At 36.3% G+C, this 23,085-nt stretch overlaps 1 protein-coding gene across 7 annotated transcripts in view; it reads right to left on the reverse strand.

The window, feature by feature from the left end:
- LOC105831122 (atrial natriuretic peptide receptor 1) overlaps positions 1-23,085 on the reverse strand; it is a 97,847-nt gene that overhangs the window by 60,569 nt on the left and 14,193 nt on the right. For 3 of the 7 annotated variants that reach the window (XM_012671031.3, XM_036286420.1, XM_036286469.1), the window contains exons 2-3: positions 17,443-18,826; positions 2,741-3,151 (exon numbers count right to left, since the gene is read on the reverse strand). The exons of 1 other annotated variant lie outside the window; for it this stretch is intronic. In XM_012671031.3, coding sequence (XP_012526485.1) covers positions 2,741-3,151; positions 17,443-17,905 — 874 coding nt within the window. In that variant the 5' untranslated portion in view covers positions 17,906-18,826. Of the gene's footprint in view, positions 1-2,740; positions 3,152-17,442; positions 18,848-23,085 lie in introns of all 7 variants that reach the window. 3 more of the 7 variants (XM_036286598.1, XM_036286550.1, XM_036286496.1) reach the window with 2 other exon arrangements.

Genomic DNA, 23,085 nt, shown 5'->3' on the forward strand with positions numbered 1-23,085 from the left:
AACAGAAATGTATCTTGGATAAATAACGTCAAGACTAAACGTTGATTTTGCACAATATATCGAGATTAATATCCAACCTACATTAAGCATGAAGCAAATATTCCGTTATCAGATCGCATTGTTTTATGTATTATTTTTAGCACAATCGTGAGAACTCGACGAAACAATACGAGATTGAATCATTGTTCTTTCACGAAACGAAAATCCACTGCAAATGCAAGCATATAAAAAATGTCTCATTTATATGTGCGATTTTTTGCATAAAAATAACAGCAAAATGTGTTAAGTTAAACATTTAAATACATAGTATGTATAGTGTGTTAATTTTACATAGAAAATTAAATGAGGTATTTTTTACACATTTGGATTTAAGAGAATGTAATGACAAAAATTTGATAAGAATTTAAATTCTTTTTCTTCTTTGACACACACAAACACGTACACATACAGAGCGGAACTTTGAGAATTCCAATCAAGTGACGATTTGGCATTCGCTAGTAACTTAACATAGATCGGTGCACGTCGCAGTTCACCACGTTCTCAAATTAATGTCGACTTCTCGGAAATCGGTGTCGGCGTCTCGATCGACCACAAATTCCTCGTGACGTTGTTCAAGAGTTCGCAATTGGACACGTGGTTAGAATTTAGATGATAATTTGAAGATTTACATATTCAATGACGATAGCAATAATAATTCAGGATTAAATATGAATTTATTATTGCAAATAGCGAATTTATTTGGAAATTCAGATATAATTTACAGTAAATATAAAACATATTATATTACTTATATTACATAAATATATGATTTTGTTTTTCATCTTTTTTTTCTTTCAATAATTATTTTTTGTAAAACCTGTGGTTTTCTCTCTCTCTCTTTCCAAGAATTTTATTAAATAATTTTATTAATTTTATTAAATTAAGAGATTGAAAAAGACTCGTAGTTTTAAAAATAAAATTTATTTTAAAATATACGAATTTTTTTTAGTCGCTCAATTTATCTCTCTTGAAATGCCATTATTTCACTTAGACGCTTTAGTCACTTTAAACGCTCTCCATAGAATAAGTTCGATCGTGGAAAAAGAAGAAGAACCAATCTTCTTTCCACTCTTTATATTAATAAATTCTAAGTGTTATTCGATATTTGAGTCGAAAATTCGATATTTGCGCTTTATCTCGTTTGAAATTATAAACGTCCCACACACATATAGACAGTATCAAACTGAAAAGATGTATTTTGCAGCTTGTTTCATTTCTATTGAGGATAAATCTTCCATGAATTCTTTGTAATGCGATTTAACGATTCGGCATCGGGAACGATGAGAAGCGAGCGTGGGGGAATTTCCAAGATGCTGTTTTACTCGTACGAATCACCTGTGCGATATTATGAGAGAAAATTGCTCGCCACGAAACGTGACGTTTCGATAAGTGCCCCGGAATTTACGGTCGGAATAACTCGGTTGCAACATTGCACGGGTACATTAAATTAATTAATTGCACGTGGAGAAGAACTCTGTTTGATTACCCTTGTGACATATTCGATTTTCGCAATGTTTGCAGAATGATTAATCGCATCGTAAACACGAGAAATAATACGCGATGCATCCTTTAATTCAAAACCAATGCTGATGAAGGTTTTTCGGACTTTCATCGTTTATGCTTATCTATAGAACTGAAGTTGTTAACGGAAATTGTTAATTTAATGTTTCAGATAATGCTTATAAATTTCGTTGACGAGTTTGAAGTGTTAAACATAATCAACGAGTGAAAGGCAAGGGGCGCACTCGTAAAGTCAAACTTCGTAAACGATATCAATTAAACGACGGTGTCGAAGTTCACCGTACGTGGACTATTAAACCCGATTTCACAACGCGTCCTTTAGCGGTGTTAAAGCGCTGAACGTTACATGCCACGTCGATTCCGATAAAAGCTGATTGATTTATGTAAAGTTTCTGCCCGAAGTAGAAAGCACAACACAACTATTTAGCCTAACATTTAATTACTTGTATACTATAACTTAAATAATTGCGTATGTATTATAGAGGATGCGGAATTAGTAAAAGTAAAAAATTTTAAAAATATATTACTAGATATTTAATAAAATTCTTAAAATTTCTCTTTGGAATGATTAATTATTTTTCTGGTATTTCTTTTACCGTTTTATAATTTATAAAGCATAATTTATTTTAAAAATGCCTGAAAAATAATAAATCATTTCGAAGAGAAATTTTAGGAATTTTATTAAATATATAGTGATATATTTTTTAAATTTTTTATAGAAGAATTTTTTTTATTAGGACTTTACACAATTTTTTTTTCTTTTACTTTCTGTTATATTATATAATATGCAAAAAATAATATTAATATTTTTACGAATATCTTTTCTGATACACGTGTTTTGTATGTGTATGAGAATATGTGTAATAGCATTGAATATATTTTTAGATCATACCGACATTTTAATAATTTACGTGTACAAGAAAAGTTTATTTCCATTTTTGTAAGTAAAGAAGATATCACATAAACCTTTTTTATCCAGTTTAAAATAGATTAGTTTATAACTTTTCACGCCTATGCATTTGAATTACATAATAAACTCGTTTCTCTCATTTTCGCAAGCTAAAATACGTCACAGGCTTTAAATTTCTGATATTTTTATTGCTATTTAGTACTGTCCTTCTGAAGAATTAGAAGAACATAAGAGAACACAGAACGATTATCGTGAATCCAGCGGACTTACTCCGTGCGGTTTTCGAGATATGGATGAGCAAGTCTCTGTATTCCTCGGCGTTGGCCGTATCCTGGTCGAACGCCTTCACCTCCGGTTTGTAATTGAGCTTAGATTCGATTGCGCCGAACACGGCGCTCAGTCTGAAGTAGCATTCGGAATTGCCCTTTTTGTCCTTACTCGTCTTGTTGTAATTGTGAAGCAGCAGTCCGCAGATTTTCCACCCAAAACGGCGTAGGATGTGCCTGAGCGCCTCACTCACCAGTTGATGAGAGCCCATCATCCTGGTTAACGTCGGAAAATCGTTCTTGAAACGGAACGCTTCCGCCTGCGCCCCCGCCGTCAGCACGGGTATGTCCCATACACCCGCGTATCTTGCCACGGGCGCGATCACGTATTCGCATACGGGACCCAGGAAAGCATCTGTTGCGATGGAAGGAGAAGATTCGGGAAATTCATTTATCGCACTTTTTTTTTGTTGAAGTTAGTCGGAAGGCCCATTGCAAATGTGAAACATTACGAAAAGCCGGATGCGTCGCGTTCAGAACCGAGATTAACGAAATTCAATATTTTATGATTATTTAATATTAAACGCCTGTCACCAATAAACGAACTGTTATCTTCTGCTACCGATGAAACAGATCACCTAAAAAGTTATTGAAAGTTCGATGCTTTTAATTGAGATAAGTAGTAGCGATCGTAATCCCGAAGTCCAGCTCTACTGATTGCGATTTATCGTTGCGGTACACATATATAAACCTGCCATTCATTTGCGTACAGTTTTAAGTACATATGTAGAATCGAGTGTCCGCTCGATGAAAACGTAGAAAATGTAACAAGATAAAGCCACGCGCACGAAATAAATAACACGAATCTGAATTTATGAATTCGAATATCGGCTCCGCACGTTATAATCCTATCACTGCCACCCATATGACCTGATACGTCGATAACAAGTATATTGTTTGTCGAGGAGACTTCGGTTGCAAGACGTACACTCATGAATTACACGGCTGATTAACGTATTGATTGACGGACGCAATTAAATTAAGCCGGTATATTTTGTGTGTTCGCCCACATGGTTTATTGGCGTACACTTAGATCAGACCGCAACCGATTACGGGAATGTCGATGTAGCTGCCTGTTTGGGGGATGTGCCTTTAACGACTATTAATATCGAATGTGTCTTCGTATCGCCGATACGCGAACAGAAATGTTGCCGCGAAATAAACGTTCAGAAAAATACTTATTACGTCCGTCAGCATCGCATACGCGGAGCCCACGGAATTCTCGCTTGTGTGTGCACGCACCTACATACGCTTATATTATACAATGTGTGTTTTCGAATGTACGTTATGCAATTAAAATCTCGCCGACCGGGACGACATCGCGAGTCCGCGGTTGGGCGAAGGGCAAACTCAGCAACGCGCAACGTGAACATGTACGCGAGGATAATAGAACAGTCAGCTAATTAAATAGATTGTTATTCTCCCGCTGCGGAAGAAACGCTTATTGTTCATGGGATTTTGTGGCAAAGGCGAATCAAAATTCCATTATTTTCTATACAATATATGTTCTGCTCGTTGCAATTAGCGGAGACATTCACTTCGTATGAAACGTCGCGCGGACGGAGAGAAAAAAAAATGGACACATAGCAATCTCTTTTTAAATGACCTCAAAATTTATTGCAAAATTTACTATAAACGTTTGTTTGCGAAATAAATAACGCGAGAGATAGGAGTAGAGACGCACGCCGGCGTATATAGTCCCGTTTACCGTCGAAATTAAGGCGTATCAGCTTTTACGAGCAACAGGCTTCCAATTGCGCTCGGTTCATTTACATGAATTCTAAGCCGCGCGACCTGAAACTCGCTAAATCCCCGAGTCTCGGTTCCCGCGCATTCACCCGCAAGCAATGCGCCTCCATGGAGCCGCGGTTCTAATTAGCAATTACGGGTGATATTGCGTCGATATCCGATTGCCGCATAAAGGCAAACATTACCACGGAATAATCGGTCCGAAACGACACGCGCTCTGCGTTTAAAACGCATTAATTCGCGCGTACGTCTAACGAATCCCCCGCGGCGCGCCCAATTTAGGGCTTTCAATCTTCATCGATCGAAGCTATACGTAATATGATAATAACTGCGTCAGGTTTACCCAGCGTCATTGTGGTTGCAAATTCCAGCGTAAAGCGGTTACGTCCGATTAACGCCGCATGCATCCCCAATGTCGCCGCGGTCCTGCATGTGGTCGCTTTTATCCGGCGGAGCTGCCGAAGTTACTGTTGGAGTTGGTTTATGGCAACTATACGTTATACGAAGAGTCCCGTGGGAAACTTATTAAGCTCCGTCACATCATCAACGGATCCGTGCATTAAGTCCCGCGTAACTTTTTTTTTTCTTTAATACCCCGCTTTTAATAGTATCGCCTCGCGTAATTTTAATTCACTTCCTTACACACGGTTTTTTTCACAATCAATTTTAATTTATTGTCTTAACTTTAACTGGATTTCATGTAATTTAATTAAAGGCTTAATTCTGAAAAGGTTTAACGTTAACATGAAATTGCACGACATCTAATGATGGAATTTTTTACGGATTAAGTTTTTTCAAGACTCTTATTACTACGCTTATATCAGCTGGTTATACTTTGTATGTATTTTTTATCGATATATACCGCGATGTGAGAAAGTGTCCGAAAGTAAAGTATATTTTTGTGTAAACCATTGTTCAATGTAGAGTGCATTTTTTAGAAGCATATCCCGTTGGAAGTTTTCTTTCGTCGAATGAATAAAAACTCGTCCCGCGCGAGGCTATAAAAATGTGAGAGCGTGAAAACGTGACTCGTAAATTCGGCCGAAAATTAAGCCGCAGATGACGAAGTGCATTCCCGACGGCGATGAGTTATTGCAGTCGCACGCCATATTCCGGTATACCGCAATATTTTCATGCAGAGATTATACAGATGTATAGTTTTGCACAAATAGACGAGGATTCTGTGGATTTTACGACGCAAACACGCTCGTGCAACGAGTAAAAAGAGAATTTTACGAGTATGATTTATTTATACCGATTTAGAGAGGGAGGATATACTCATGAATAATTCTAAATCGACGTTTAAAAACGCGCTGTTCCTAACGAGCGGATTAACCGATATAGCGATACGAATCAATGGTAATAGAAAATTTACGTGGAAAATATAAAAGCGTATAATATAATGTAAAATCGCGTGTGCATGTTTTGTGTATCATATTTATTTATTATATATAACGTCAAATTATTAATTCTTTTAGCAGTCGTGAAAAAGAGCAATAGAGAGCAATAGAGGACTTTATCGGGTATTTCGGGAATTCTTATTTTTCAAGATAAAAGAAACGTGACTCATAATACTCTCGAAAGCCGGTTCAGCTGTTTCCTGCAAGTTTTTCTGCATTGGCTGTCGATACTATTACAGACAGACATATTTTTCCTCGTAGGATTTTTTCTCGCCTTTTAGGCTCGAATGGAGCAACAAGTGTTATATTATTATTATATTATACGAGGATTACCTATCCCCTAAGTGCGTAGATATGCGTCACGTAGAAATCCTTTGGACCAGGGATAACCGAAGATCTGTTTCGTCTACGAAAGCTCCGTTGGCTCTCGTGATGAAGACTATTCTCGTCACGTACCGCTAGCTTAGTGAAAACTTCAATTTCATTATTACTTGCTCGACGTCTACGTGATTTTTGTTGAAGTAAGAGATAATATCACGGATCATCACCTTGTAATTACTGCCGGCTACCGCAATGCGGTCGCAAAGTTATTATATATCTTTTGTGCAACGTAGACTGCAACGTAATTTAAAAAAGATGTAGCTATATGAACCTTTTTCTCGCGCGACTCTGGATTAACGCGTTGACAAAACAATCGCTTCATTGTTTACGTACGAAATGTTTCAACGAATGAAATTTTATTTAACTCGTCTGTGTGTCATCGTAGCTTGGTAGAGAGATACCGCGTATATACGTTTTGCTATAGTTACCGTACTTCCATGTTTGATTCTACTGTGTGTGTATATAAAATCGATATATAAGGATATATAATGTAAAAAGTTCAATATTTACGGAGAAGAAAAAAGAAAAATGAATTTTATTTTCAAAACACTCTTATTCTATTTTAAATGAAAAAGATACTTAAAATTATTACCACAATTTAGGATAGCTCATGACTAATGAAAGAACATTTCTATAATTACGGATAATAATTTTGCACTCACGCGGTATTGTATATTTCAGCTGGCTAAAGCACAGACATAAATTCATGCTTCTTATTATCTGTACTACAAATAATATTACACAAGAGTATAACCTACTTTTACTACGAAGGTACAATCGCAAAGGGAAACTGATTGTCACCTTATGCCACGACAATCGCAAATTAAAGATAACGAATAGTTAAAAAGATAGTTGTAAATTTTGTATTGTGTTAAAAAGTACTTGTAATTCACGAATCGAGAAAATTTTCCTCGCTACTTTTATCTGTAAAAGAAACAGCAAATATGCTAATAACGCCTTGTAAAAATGGAGAGATGCACTTTGAAAAAAATATATGGTAAACTAAACAACAAATAGCTCTCATTTTTTTCCGAAGAAAATTGAGAAAGAGAACGAAAAGGGAAGTTCTTGCGGTGAATAGTAAATGCTACGAGAGAGAACGCGCAACAAGACTCTCTTATTAAAAACTAAACTGTCTTTAGGGCGTGGCGGTTGCCTCGTTTCGATTCACGGTGTTTCTTCGGTCTCGATGAACTCGGTGGCAAGAAAAATACACGGTGCGATACTGCATGCCATTGAGATATTATACACGATCTTCAGCAGAATAAATTCACAAATGTGTTTACATTTAGAATCGAGATGAAAAATTATATGTTAAATTTTTGCGACATTCTGTTTTCCTTCATAATACAGTTTTTACATCTTTATTTCCGAGTTAATACTTAGGCGAGATAAAATAAGATAGAAAATATCTGAGAATATATGATGTGACATATTCGAAGTCGCATTTTAAACGAAATTAGCATAGAAGTTTTCGCAAACTTATGTGAAATGGGAAACTTCAGCAGATGTGAAAAGAAGTTCTAGATGCATCTAGTTGAAATCTCGAGATTTGAATTGGTTAGAAAAGAGAATTTCTTTTAGTTTGGCGTTTAGGAATTTGTTAAAACTGCGAACCAATCTACTCCATCAAGTATTTTTTAAAAATTACCATTTTGTCTAACACAACAAAAATCGGACAATTTTCGGTCGGTTTACTATTTGGACTTGTTTCAATTGAAGAAAGAAAATATTTCAAAAATTTTAGTTGTAAAGCATTTGAAAAAAAATGAAATGTGTCGAATGAATAAAAACGCGTTTTAGTAAACTAATGTCCATATTTATCAATCCTTTTTTCTAATAATTCCATTAAGTAGAAAAGACAAGATGAGGTACAATTAAAAAAATTCTTTTTTATCTTTATTAATCTGACCTTCGTATTCGATGGAGATGAGCGTGCATAATGTACTACATAAATGGCACGCTCTCTAATGGACATCTACATAATGTACAAGATATTTATAATACGTCCAATACCGACCAGAAAGAGAGTGTACAGTTGCATCCTACTTTCGAGGTATATTCAAAACACAGCATTATCTCCCAAAACTAATAAAAATATTTTTCTTTCTATATACTTCATATAGATGGGCTTTCTTAACAAGGAAGCTCGCTTCGATCAACATGAATTCACACCCATGAGCAAAATAAATATGTTACCTTTAGGATCTTACAAAAACAGTAGTTGTATTTTTACTCACTGTTATTTGTATCTTGGTACAGCATAAGAGATTTAGACGAATAATATTATCACTCAATAGTTCTAACTATAAATTCTATCTTTATAATATGAAAAAGAGATAAAATCAGATATGTTTAGTGCGAGAACATTGTTTATATTAGAAAAGTTGTACTACTTTCGAAACAAGAGGATTATATATTTTGAAAATCCTTTTAACATACATTTTTAATATGAATAACAATGTATTTTTTTTCTAGATTATATTTTGAAACTAAGATACATTTTTTTTAACAGATCACGAACCACATTTTATTTGGTGTTTGTAACAATTATATATTATTATAAATTTAATATAGCCGTGTAATATTGCATTGTAGTGTTTGGTGCTTAAAACATTGTGATATTTAATAATAGATGAGATAGAGTAGTAAAAAGTGATTCGGAAAGCTAACTTAATTGCCTCAAAAATACGTTTTAAAGATCAATATTTATAATTTTTGTTTTTAATTGTTAATTGGCGGAAAAACAATGTGTTCAATGAAGTTCAATGTTTTAAAATTATATTTTTATATTTGTGAAAAATTACTCCTATAAATATAGAGTAAATCTTTATAATTTTATTTTACTTATATGTTTCATAAAAATTAATATCTGTTATTAATTTATTTTTTAAAGAATTTTTTTTTTGAAAAAAATTCTTTTACTCTTTATTTAGAAGAGATTACTCTAAAAATAAGAAAGATCCCCTCTTTCTCTTTTTTCTCTCTTCTTCGTTTTTCAAATTACAGTTTTTTGGGGTATAAATTCTTTCGTGTTTGAAATTTTTAAAAATATTTGGATAACATTGAAATATGAAAGTATGAATAAAATAAAACACTAAAATTTTCAACATTATTTACGGTACAACTGCATTACCTGTTTGAAAAAAAATTATTTCTCAGCTTTCAGCGGAATAAAAACAATAAAAAAATAATAAACAAAGTAATGTACTTTAATTATTAAAATATAAATATTATTATTTTATTGTAATATCACGTTTTTTTTTCAAAATTTACGCAATCATGATGATCTCAAATAATAACGAAAATGTAGAACGCCGTTTATCGAGAAAAATTTCCGGTACAAAAGAATTCTCGAGTACGCTTGTCATGTACATCGCGATGTCAGGATTATTGCTTGCGTAACGCAGAAATAAAATAGACGTATCTTGGCTATGAAAGTACACGTATGCATAGTTACATACTTTTATTCAGTCACAATTCAATTGCTTGCTTTTAAACTCATCTACTTTCATCGATGCGACCTACATACGTGTACTCGAACTTGCATTATGGAGGAAACCGCGTTTATCTTTAAATTCGATGAAAAATGAGATGTACCTTACAAATAGAAAATAAGCGCGTTTAACATGAAATAGAAAAATTTTCCAAGAATTATTATCGCTGTTATTTTTGCATGATTAACCAGCTGTAAATAATGTTTGTTTATATTCTCCCATTTTTTTTCCACGGTCGATTTTACAAACTAGACTGGCGAGTAGCACGCGCGATAGCTAGAATAAATCTATATTTAATACAATTTAAACGCATTTTTTCACAGACAGACGATACTTTATTGATATATTTAACTGTAGGGTTAAAAAAAAAAGATAAATTGAACATTAGACTGATATGTAATTAATACAATTACATGCTATGAAAATGTCATTTCTCGTCAAAGCGGATTGCGCTCGAAAATTTTAGTATCGATTATTAAATATATTTTAAATTCTGCATACGAATTATTAGATTTGAAACGCAATCGTAGACTGAAACTAGAATTAATATTTTCAAATTAAATTGATCGATTTAATCACGATGCTACAAACATCTGTAAAAAATCGTAAGAACTTTTTGTGAAAAATATTATTCCAGCCGGAATATATAAAAAATTAATAAATATACATATATTTCTTAAATAATTTGTAATGCTACTAATATAAACATTTAATATTGACAGATCTAAATATAAATTGCATCTTGATTAATAGGAATTCTAGGAAATGTATTTTGTAGCAAAAAGGAAGAAGTGGTTATAAATTTTACTAATTGAATTATTTACGAGCCAAACTTACATTAAAAGTTTCTTTATATGGCTTTTGAATCTCATTACAAAAAGTAGGCCACCTCTGTAGCTTCTCTGAAACTGAGACCTATCATCAGTTGGACATCAATCCGAAGCGTCAATCCGAAAGCCTAATGACTTCTGCCTGTTTCGATTAGATCGGATTTATTGCTACGCGGCGCATAAACACAGTAGTGCATTGCGACTGCAGTCGCAACAAACGCCTGGAATAACTTCAATGAAATGACATGAATTCACCTAACGTACAGGAAAATTATTTTCAGCGATGCAGTAAATTACATCGGGGCGTGTGATAAACCCAAAGGGGTTTATTGCAGCGTAAAATTTTTGATACGACCAAAAAGAAAGTCGCGTCATTCGATCTCGCGAGAGAAGCACAACAATCCGCAAAAGTCGCAAGTGATGACATTTAAGCAGAGTTAATCTTAATGGTTTTAATAACTTTTTAAATTACAGAAGAATAAAAGATCCTTTAGTTATTAATATAATAAAAAACATAGAATTCATGAGTCGCGCATTGTCTATGTTAGCGAAAGAAAAACGTTTATTCAATTTTATTTAAATCAGGGGCATAAAGACACAGCTCCCGTTTATTCAACACTAAGAAATTCAAAAGTGGAAATTTTGCGGGAAACGTGGGCTTTTCTTTCATTTGAATAAATCCCAAACATTTCCGGGGAAGAAAATACATCTCCTTACGTAACGTTTTACGGTAATAAAAGCGAGATATATCGTGATTCAACAATGGCGAACGGTAGATCCGAAATTTGTTGTTTCGAGAATGATCTAAATATTTAAAACATATACGTGAATATCAATGTGTATTCAAATAACTAAAGCCACGTATTTTTCGGTGTATACGCGCGCATTCGGCGTCTCGTCGCGCAAAAACCACGGCCAGATATACGCGCGACTGTAAATACAAATCGAAGTCTCTCCGTCAGCAGTTTAAAAAGAAGGCAAATCGAGTTAATAAACGACGCGGACGTGTACCGGGTCTGTACACAGGAACGTTCGACGACAGAGAGCGTCTCTGCGTGGAATAAAACACCAAGGAAGTAATTTCATCGGGAAACGCATACACGTCGTCGCCCATTGAGTTTGCCTATTAAACCATTTCTACTTCATCCCTTTTTTCCCCCTTCTCATTCCGCTTTTACCTCGACCCATTTACCACCGCGTCGATTGATCGTTCAAATCGCTCGTTTTTCCCATTTAAACCGGCAATCGCGTTGATTAAAAAAGGAAGTACACGGGATAACCCTTACGCGGGATGAGCCCGGTGGAACCGTTCTCTCTCTCTCTCTCTCTCTCTCTCTCTCTCTCTCTCTCTCTCTCTCTCTCTCTCTCTCTCTCTCTCTCTCTCTCTCTCTCTCTGTTGCAAGAGTTTCTTTTTGCGTAAAAGGAAAAGTGCTCAAAGTACTGAAACTTGTAACCCGATAACTATATAATACGGTTTTGTATTAACTAACATTAACAAGCACTACTTGTGTCAGTAGGTGTAGCGTAATAATACGGCGAATTTTATTAAGGTTCTGAGAGTGTAGAATATTTTACTAATGGATCTTCTGTTTTACTCGCAATTTTATAAAAAAAAAGATAAGATAAGAAGTGATAGTAACACGTTGAATAATCATGTTTCGTATATTTATAGACATGTATTTATAGATTTCAATATTAATCGAGACACCGTCGAGACATGAATATTTATAAAGGAATTTGCGGGTCAGTCTGGTCGCGTTAATTTGCGGAAAGAAAAAAAAAAAGGCGAATATCGAATGCGCGCCTCGATTTATTCAGCGGGGGATTTCTTTCGCCGCGATTTGACGAGCGACGCGAAATCTCGTTATTTTCACGATAATCGACGATCTCCACGACCTCTACTGCAGCTCCGTTTATAAGGCGAATACATAGGTAGGTAAGGATGGGAAAAAAAAGGAGAAAAAAGGAATGCGTTTCCGAGAGCAATTTACGGCGAAGCGACGCCATTTTTGCGGCTGTTACAGCGCGGGCGAGGTAAGCTCCGGTGAACATCGTAAGAAGAGAGAAGATGTGTGCTTATCGCATCTCTCGTACCTTTTACAGTATGCTCTATGCAGAATCTTTGCGCACACACTTATTACCATTTCTTTGTATGTGAAACAGGCGAAAATTTCTCTCTCTCTCTCTCTTTTTTATCGAGAAATTCTGCGCGGATTGTTCCGACGAAGTAGTATCATGAATAATCATCGTGAATTCATCATAGAAACGAATTGCTCACAAACTGCGGACGCGGCGATTTGGAGCCGAAGAGAAGAGATAACTCCCGTCTCTCGTCTCTTCTTTGAAAACGAAGGTTCAAACGGAACGTGGGGGACCGCCTCAAAGCGCATTAAGTTCGGAATTGGTCATTCCCGAGGCTGACGTGATCAACAGGTGAATGACTAATTTTAGCATTTTATCGCTATCGTTCGCCGTGGGCAGATAACAGGCGTTTTATGTAGCGTATTCATGGACCGATTTGCATCATTTACAATCGCATGTCGTAGCGCGGGAGCCTGCATCCCGCCGACGACGCCGACGTCGCGACTTAGCGATTTTATTCGCCACATATATAAATGAATTACAATGTATTCTGGGTCGATCGGCAATTATTTTTATCCGTGGAATTCCATACTTCTGTTACATTTTTCCCACCTTTGAAATGTCTAGAAGAAAATAAATTTGCACCCACCTGTCTTTTAACGATAACTGTCCAAGAAATGGAAGGACTAAAAGATTAAATTCTTCGCATCGCAATTGAGAAGTTCGCGAATTAATGCCCGATGAAATCGACCGTTTTTTCTTCATTAACGGATCACCGTAATTACCGTCGTTTCGCGCTCCGGGAGATTTGGAATGTAAAGTCGACAACGCGCCATTTAATTTAACATTGTTTGTTAATAGCATAAGGACACGGTTTTTTAATTAAGCGAACTTATTTGACAAGATAACACAATCCACAAAGGGAAAGTTACAATGCGAAATTTACATGTATATCAACTATAAACACTAAAGTGTTTAAACGATATTGCAGTTATTTAATTACCTCGGGTTTTAAAGTACCCTATTTGTTATATCACAAAGTGCCGCAAAGAACCCTCACTTTTAATGTTAATGGCGGAAGTTTTGATAAGTTGGAGTCAACTTTTTGTTTAGAGGCACTTCCACAGAAAGCTATTATTCGTCACGACTACTTTATAGTCAGTCTTAATGATCTCGATAATTAAACATTGAATTAAAATTACGGAAGAGTAAGCGCGCCTCGAATGTCTTGTATGTTTAATAACTTACTTCTCAGTTTATCCAACTCGAGTAAGAGAAGGGAATAAAGATGAATGCTCTTTTCTGCAAAAAGTCTTTTTCCTCTTTCCACAATTTTCAAAATCTTCAGCGATATTCACGAAGAAAAAACATACCTCCGAGTTGATTTAGCCGAGATGAATTGATAAGAATAGATTTATTCATCAGTTTAGCTTCCGTCGGCGGATTGAGAATTAATTCGCTCGAGTCTACCTCTCGATAAAATTCATAATTGAAATTGAAGAAAAAAGATCGTAGATAACATTGATATCGTGTAAAATTCAAAACGAATTCTCTGTCAATTTTGTGGATCGATAAAAAGGTCAATTATAAGTATTTTCATTAATTTCGTGCGAAAAGAGAAGGGGGTGCAATCGTATTAGGCTTCGATAAGTATCGTGCCGATGGAATTAAAACTGTAATGGACTATCAATCGAATATCGAACATAAACGGTAGAAAATGCACTCCCTTCGTCAACATTCATAATGAATTCTCTCATTGCTGGCGGGCAAGTAATCATAGAGGTCCCGTAAAAGCGTTCGCGAAGACGATTTATCAGATAAAGTTGCTCTCCTCCGAGCAACGGATTACCTCGTTCTCGCTCGAATCGCTCTCTTCCGGGAGAAAGATCGGCCCCAATTTTTCCCCCGCTGCTTTCGATCGCGCGGGTATTCTATTCCATTAACGCGTAAATTTGTCCCGCGGACGGAGATGAGACATTTTTCATTGGCGGTCCGCACGCACTCCTGAGAAAGTAAATGATTCGCTTACAAGGGAGGGCGCGAGGTCAATTAATCCGAAGAGAAGAGCGAGCCATCGGTACGACGGGATTAATTAAGCCGAATTAAAGCGGTATTTAACGGAGTCTGGATGCGCGGGGCAGAGAGACCTGCGACGAAAAAAAAAGAAAAAAAAATCGCGGCTTTGGTTGACTGACCGGCGAGAGATGCGTTTCGTCATCGTCGTCATCGTTCCCGTCGTGTTGTTGCGACTGGCGGCTCATTCGACAGTTTGCAGCTGCAAATTGACACAGGCTGACGTCATCCTCTCATAAAAATAGGCGCGTTTCTGCCGAGGCGGCTGCCGCGCTGCAGTGGCATGGCTCTAACTACGGGGCCCAATTAAAACCTAACAACATCGGGCCCTTAGAGAAATATCGTCACTGATTAATTGGTACAATAACGCGAGCTCTAAGACATAATCCTCGGAATCCGCAGCGACGATGCATCGCGAGGTCGATGCGCTTTCTCACTTTTACGTCTAATTAACGCGTCGTTTAATGCATTCGATTCTTCATCCGTAGAGTTTATAACAAATTCACGGATTTATAGCAAATGTCAGTTTTCTACAACAAAAAAAAAAAAACATTGCTTGATACGTGGAGAGAAAAATTTACAGACTCCTCTTCGTGCATTTTCAAAACATATTTTTATAATTTGTAACGCTGAAAATATATTTTCCAGTCACCAGAGATTTCTTATCGTCTCTCTCTCTCATATATCGTCGATATAATATTCGTAGTAGAATATTCTGAAATATTCAAAAGCTTTATGGAATCTACGAGAGGATGTACCTCAATGTATTTAAAAACTTTTTCAAAACTTTTATAAATGCTATACCCTGAAATATTTTATCGAGATTCTATAAATCATTGAGAAGTGATATAATTCATTTCATCTTCAAAATGTTCCTTTTATACGCATATTATTCAGCATAAATAACGCAGAGATCCCGTCTTTGCATACATATATTGCATACAATACGTTGCGTATGTTTATCCCGCGTTATCCCCCTGAATTTGTTTTCATTTAAATGCGAAAATCGGCTTAAGTCCAATAAGGGTGAAATCCGTTTGTTGCACAAATCCAGGGATGCTTTTGACACAGGGAATCTTCTTGAATCGCGTTGGTGGCCAACAGGTAGATTAATTGCCTTGTATGTCGATTTGATCCTCTTTTTAAAATCGGAAAGGAAAAAGTGGCTCTCAAAGCGAATCAGCAAGTAGAAACGAAAGTCTCTAGACGAGCGAGATTATCGACGTTTCCATTGAAAATTAAACTGAGCTACGTGTTCGAGGGCACTTTCCACGTTCTTATTTCTTTCTCTGTTTCTCCCGTTTTTTCTCTTTTCTTCTGTTTTTTCGCGCTTTCCATCACCACAAATGAGTATCGAATATAACTATACAAGTCCGCGAAACAAATATCTGGTTGTCGAGAAGTGGCAGTGCTTTATTGAAAACTTGAATCATTAGAGACGCACACACATACCGACGTAAACTTTCTATCGTATATTCATATTTCGGAAGTTTGACGCTTGCGATAAATAATATAAAATCACGATATACGTTGTACGACTTATAGTAACCACCTGTGTGTTTAAAGCTGTTTCGACTATGTTTCGCGACGAGCTATACGTACGGCAAACAACTTTACGAATCACTTTTCTTGATATATGGGCCTCCCGACTTCACGCACAATTTATCGTTCATGTCGTGTGCTATACTTCTTTACCAGCGCCAGTCTTTCCATAAATTCTTAAACTTCAATCTATCTTCAAAATTTTTACTCTAGTACTCAAGAGATTAAGCGTTTTTTTAAGTGGTAATAACGAAACATTTTTTTTTTTATAATAAAAACGAAGAAAAAATATACATGAAGCAAATAAAATTTATTTGTTGTATCTAATAAATTTTCTAATTGTAATATTAAATATAACCATAAGAACAATAGAAAAATATCTTATGTAACTTTTAGAAAATACAAAAAAGATTAGATTTTTTTTAACTTTAGCTTAATCCCTTAAATACATGCATAATTGATTAAAAATATTTACTATATTTAGAACTCTTACAATGAATTAAGAGAAGTAGCTCATAATTAACGTAATTAAATAAAAACACAAAAAAAATGGTAAATATATTGTATCATAAATATTTAAAACTCTTTATATTTAGTATAACATGTTAAATAAAACATTTAAAGCAAATAAAGTTAGCAAAATTCGATATTTAAAGCTTAACAAATTTGACATTAAGTATTTGCTGAACGTAATCGAGAATCCCAGCGCATGTTTAAAATATTATTTATATTATTCATCTCTTCAAATATTTCAATGCATAAATTATTATGAATTTTTAAAGATTACCGTGTCAGGTCAAAATCAAGTGCGAAGAGCGCAAAATCATCTGTGCAATCTTTTAAACAATTATGTTTTTACAGTTCGAGAGAATATCGAATCTCACGTACAAAAGAACTTCTGGAACTCTTTAATATAAAATTTCGAACTCGTGTAGTCTGTCGGAACGCGCTGCGTCTCTCGATTACGTTGGGAGTGAAGAGTGACAGTAGTCGAGGGAAATAGAAAAGTAAAGTAAAGGCGAAGACAAAGGAAAATAGAGAGGAGGACAAAGCAGGAAAGAAGATATGGAAGACGTAAACGTATTGTGCGACCTGCTGTCTTGTTGGTGTAGAACTCGAACGCGTACAAGGGCCCCTTAATGCTGGAGCAGTTTGAGTCACGAAAGTCCACCTTGATGTTCCATCCCGGTAAAGGTCCCCTGGGTGAGCTGACGTATTTCACAGCTAGCAGTACCGCTGGCAGTACTCTCTGCAGACTCTGTTCGTGGCGAGGATCGCCCGGCACGATCACTGCCAGTCTCACCTCCTTCTTGGGTCTCACCATCTGCATACCCCCGACGCACTCCCTAAGGTCACCAGCCGGCTTCGTCGTGGCCATCGTCATTCCCGTCCCTACCGTTGTCGTCGTCGCCGTCGTCGGCGATGCTCTCGTCATAATCATCGTCGTGGTCAGGTCGATACTCGCACAATGACCCGCGCACAAACCCGACAGAGTCAGCGTCAATCGCACTAAAACACCATTCACGCACCACCGCTTTCTCGTCCGCGACGCCATCGCGTCCTCCTGACGTTACGTTACACCTTTATCTCGACGGGACTATCTGTCTAATTATTGCGCGTCGCGAAGCATTTTCCGCACTGGGGTCGGTTACGCGAGAGGAAGAACGAGTCACTCGCGGCTGCTCGTGGTCCATTCGGATAGCCGTTCGCAACGCGTTTTGATATTACATCGAGTCTCACTTGGAGCATCCCGACCGCAGCGTATCTTGCAGCAGCGTGGTTCAAGCCTCCGTTGCATATAATGCGCCTGCTGTGATTCATATCTTGTTGAGTTTGCATCCAACGCGATGATAATGAAAGGAATAAAAAGGTCAGCGGCTCATATTTTCGAATTTTCTTTTTGCTACGTTTTATTAAACACGTTTTCATATATAGTGATGTGCATCCCTTTGTTCTTTCCAGAGAGACAATACGCCGATTGTCCTTCGTGATTTTGATGGACGTGTATTGTATTTTTATTTGTCTTCATTTTTCGCCATTTTCATTATGCATGTGAGCACACGTCTTCATTCACGAGAGAGAGCTTCTGAAATTTTGCGTGTATCAATGTCCTGAGATAATTGATGTAGATAATCTCGTTTCTCCTTTAAAGTGTTAGATTTTCGCTTGAGGGGTTCATTGCAGTTCCTGGCGCGGTCCAATTTAACTTCGACGAAACGACAATCATTAGACATCTTGACCATCACACTTCACTAATTACGAAACACGCACGTGCTCTTTAGGAGCTCGGTTGCGACACAGGTCCGAAATTAGAAAGTGAGAGATGTTTTGATTAATTTCGTTACACATAATCCGTTTTGGTTGCTACATTGTAACTTAGTACATTTAGCATCTACATTTTAAGTTTACTAAGAATTATAAGATATCACTATTTTATTTTTAATTTTATAAGTTCAAAAATTGCTCTCGTTCTCATCTGAAAAATGATATGCAAGAGCTATTCAGCAATGTTATCCTGAAAAATGCACTTGCAGAACCACAGAAATAAACTTCCCTTCAATGATAGCATAATATATTGTCGCTACATATATCTCTAATATTTTCTTTGCGTTTTGCAGAAGACACAAGAGAATTCGTACGTACGATTTCTTATCAAAATAAGAAATTATGTTTCGATGATTTTAAGCTAACTTTGAATAATTCGTCCATATTATATAATAAATGAAATAAACCATATTACATGGTTCGATTTTTTCGAATAAGATTAGTATTAAATCAATTTTGTAAAAATCCCAATCTTCTATATTTCCTTCCGGCATCAAATATCCGAATATCCATAATAAAAACAAGTTAATCTGACGCGTGGTTATCTGATCCTTTCATTAAATTAACCCTCGAATTATTTAGTAAACTAATGGTTTCGGTGTTATAAAGAAACTCGACACGATACAAGTAGCTAAATAATATGGCACATGAAGTGGATCGTTTCATCAAAGTCTAAAGTAGGAATTTATTCCAATGCCTTGGGTATTCGGGTGACTTTCTTATTTCAGAGCCGGGACATGCGACCTAAAAGTCGTCGACAGACCTTTTACTCCGCGAAAAAGTAATGGGGATAGGTAGCATCTCCTCTATCTGCGTCTCTCAGTTTTCACGCCGGGCTTTTAGCCCGCGCGCGTAAAAGAGAACAGAAATGCCAAATGGAACGCATCTTTTGAATTAGGGATGGAAGAATGATGTTATTACACGAAGCAGACAGAGTCGGACAAACGGGACGTACGTGACCGAGCATGTCAAAACTTCTTCGAGCCGCGATAGACGGGCGTCATGTAACTTTTGACTCGCGACTGCCACGGCGAGATGTAATCTAACTTTCGCGCGAGTGCCGTATAAAACGAACAACATGCGCTTAGATTATTATTCTTTTATCTTGCGACGACTCCGTAATTTTGTGTATAATTACGCTCTTTCAAAAGTTTAAAGCTGCTCGCTCGTATATTAATGAACACTGTGGCAGCATTTACAGTCAAGTCTAAGTTATATCATTCTGTCACAATTATTAATTAAGGTTATTTGCTTTAATATGTACACAGAGAGAAGCTTCTCATGAAATTTACCCCGAAAATCACCGTAAGCTAACATTACATTTCGAAAAGTTTTATATGATTGTCTCTGGTTTATTAATATCTACTACACACATTTTATTAGAATTTTATACGATTAATAATACTGGTCAGTATCAACAAATACTGACAATATAATTGATCGTGTGTGATTAATATTGAGGGACTGATATAGAATATTGATGGTGATTCAAAGTTTTTGATTCTCTAACATCACTATTGCTGCGTGGTAAAGATATTGACAGCGATAATGATTGTGTGAAGAGGACGCGTCAGTATTTCCGTCAGTATAATTCCATAATCATGAATGACATAATCGCAAAAATAATAATCTCAGATTGTAAAAATATTGATGGATATTGACAGTATTACCGACTTAACATTACTGATCCATATATATTGATCCTTATTATATTTTATTAGTAAAATATAAAATGTTTGATTATTTTTAATAAACTTATATATAATAAAATTTCCATCATTTTAACGAATGCGAGATAAATCAAAAGGTCATGCTGCTAGTTCAATCGCATAATAAAAAGAGGCAGGGGAAACGGATTACATTCTGTATAATTTACTGGAATTTTTTTTTATTTCGTTGAATTAATACTTGATTCATTGCTACTCGGCACGTGTTCGATCATAACGTACATGTACATTTTATGCATATATTTCGCATGATAAAAATACGAGTGTTCACATAGGAACGCTACACCGAAGACACGGGTGACATCTCGGATGACGCAGATTACGCGATTACGTGCCAATAAGTCACGGGAAAAAATTCTCGTAATTGTCCGTAACACGCTGTCGTTACAGTTTAAACACGAGTAACGTGTTGCAGCATTAACAACGCAAAAAGTCCGGATGATACATTATAGTTTGCGTCACTGCACAATTTAACTTTGCGGTAAAACAATCCCTGCGCTTTGAAGGTTTGTAACAAGCTTTCGTAATCGCACATTTCGTTACAAGTCGGCATTGATCGATCTCAAAGACGTAGAGCGATGACTTTCACTTGATCCACATTCACACTCCGCAATCAACGGTAGGACATAGAAAATCGTGTCGCTAGTTGAAACTCACAAGTTAGTGCTCACGAAGTTTTTGATATATCCGATAATGGCTTCATTACGTGGTTGGGTGTCTCCGAAAATGAAAATTAATTACAGCAGAGTCTCGGATTTGACCCGGATTCTCAGAGTCGAACCGACAACCTAACTTAATTCGTATTTAATTATAAGGATAGCATCCGTCTAGGAAGGAAGCGTCAAAATTGATTCTCAAATTGAGTAATTTTGTAATAGTAAAGAGATTTTGAAAAAATATGCAAAACATTATCGTTTGCGCAGATTTGACAGAGGAAAAAAAACGTGAGAGAGTTTAAAAAATACAGATTTATTTTATCTATCTCTATGTAAATTGAAACTTTTTTATTAAAAACTAATTTGGCTAACCACTAGTTAAATAAGAAGTATGCTAAAAGATAACTGAATCTCTAACTTAAATAAACTCTTTGAAATGAATTCTTGGTTTCAAAATAATTCATAATTGAAAAATCGCCTTATTGAAAACGAGATGGGAGCGTGTGCCTCAATTCGCGATAGTTAGCTGAATATTCATAAACTTATGCAAAAGGATGATGCTGCAACAAGTGGTACTTTCAACGAGTTTTCATCAAATCCTGTTCTTTGAGGTTCTGATCGATTTATAAAATATTACCGCGATTTATAAAATATTCCAGCTAGGAACTTCACAATTAAAGAGACTTATAATTAACCCTCGAAATGTCTTTCGCTGCAAATAGTTTTAAAGAAAAAAGATAGTAACGTCTTAAGTAGGGAACATTAACCAAGTAGCGGCAAGAGAAATAAGTGGATTGAGTCTACGGTGCAAAAGAGATAAGCTTCCTTGGAAACGAGAACCAAATATTGCCGGCAAGAACAGGATATTTCAAAAGAACACTTTATTGTGTTAGGCAAAGGGCAAAAGTTTCAAATTAATAACGAATACAGAGTTTTCGCGGCAAGAACAAAATGCAATTGGCATTTTGAAGTAATTATTATCCGATCTGATAAAATTTTAACTGTCAAAATTTGAAACTCATTAACAGAGTGAAATGTTTCAGTCCATAAATGATACGTATACGGATCACGTTTTTGATATGGTAAATGCGCAATTGCGTGCATCACTTATAATAAATATTAGTACAAATGTACACCAGCCTATCCTATGAATAATTCTCTTACACGTTTATCGGGTGATTAATGCGCAACGAACGATATGTAATTAATATAAACAGTTCTGTATAATTTATAGGCAAATCGGATTGGAAATCGTTCAATTTTTAAGGCACCATCGCAATTATAAATATAATTGCATACAATAGAACATATCAAAACGAAGAGAATCTGCACGGTAATTACGTATCGCGGACTGCAATTATCCCCGTCATTACGTCGCGACGTTATGCCATTAGTAGATTTTGTGCTGTGAGACCATTTTTGGGTCACGAATTTACTTCGGGAGTAATCCCAGTTTTCAAATGGCACCACTTGCGACTTTTATTCTCGCATTCCGTGGCGCAAACTGCCGGGGCTAGCTTTGTCGAAGTTCAAACGGAGGGAAACGGCGAATTAACGATCATCGGATCAGTGGAAATTCGCACACAGGCGAGGTTAATTAGCAACCGCCGAGCAACGAGTCGGTTAATTAAATCACGCTTGACAGGACTTATTAAAGACCGTCGGCAGAACCCTCATGTCCCTCGCCTCCCTGAAGAACGGATGTGACGTCCAAATAAATATTACGATCATTATCGAGGAATCGTAATGACAATCGAGCCGATGAAAACGTCCGCCGGTATTTACCGTTGATGAATTTAATCAAATCTGCGCCATCGTCCGCAAAGGAACGCGTTTCTGTCAAACGTGCTTAAGCGAAATGCAATCGGGGGCGTATCGTGTTAATGCCGATATAAAATTAATTATGAACCGGATAACGGAACGCGAATCACGTTGCGGTGCGAAGACTGCTTTATTTGTGACGCTATATCTTGCTTTACACGTTTGCTCGCGTGAACTCTATCCGCGCCGCGTGTATGAATATCAAA

The sequence above is a fragment of the Monomorium pharaonis genome, chromosome 1, assembly GCF_013373865.1.
Source record: "Monomorium pharaonis isolate MP-MQ-018 chromosome 1, ASM1337386v2, whole genome shotgun sequence".
In the NCBI taxonomy this organism is placed as follows: domain Eukaryota; kingdom Metazoa; phylum Arthropoda; class Insecta; order Hymenoptera; family Formicidae; genus Monomorium; species Monomorium pharaonis.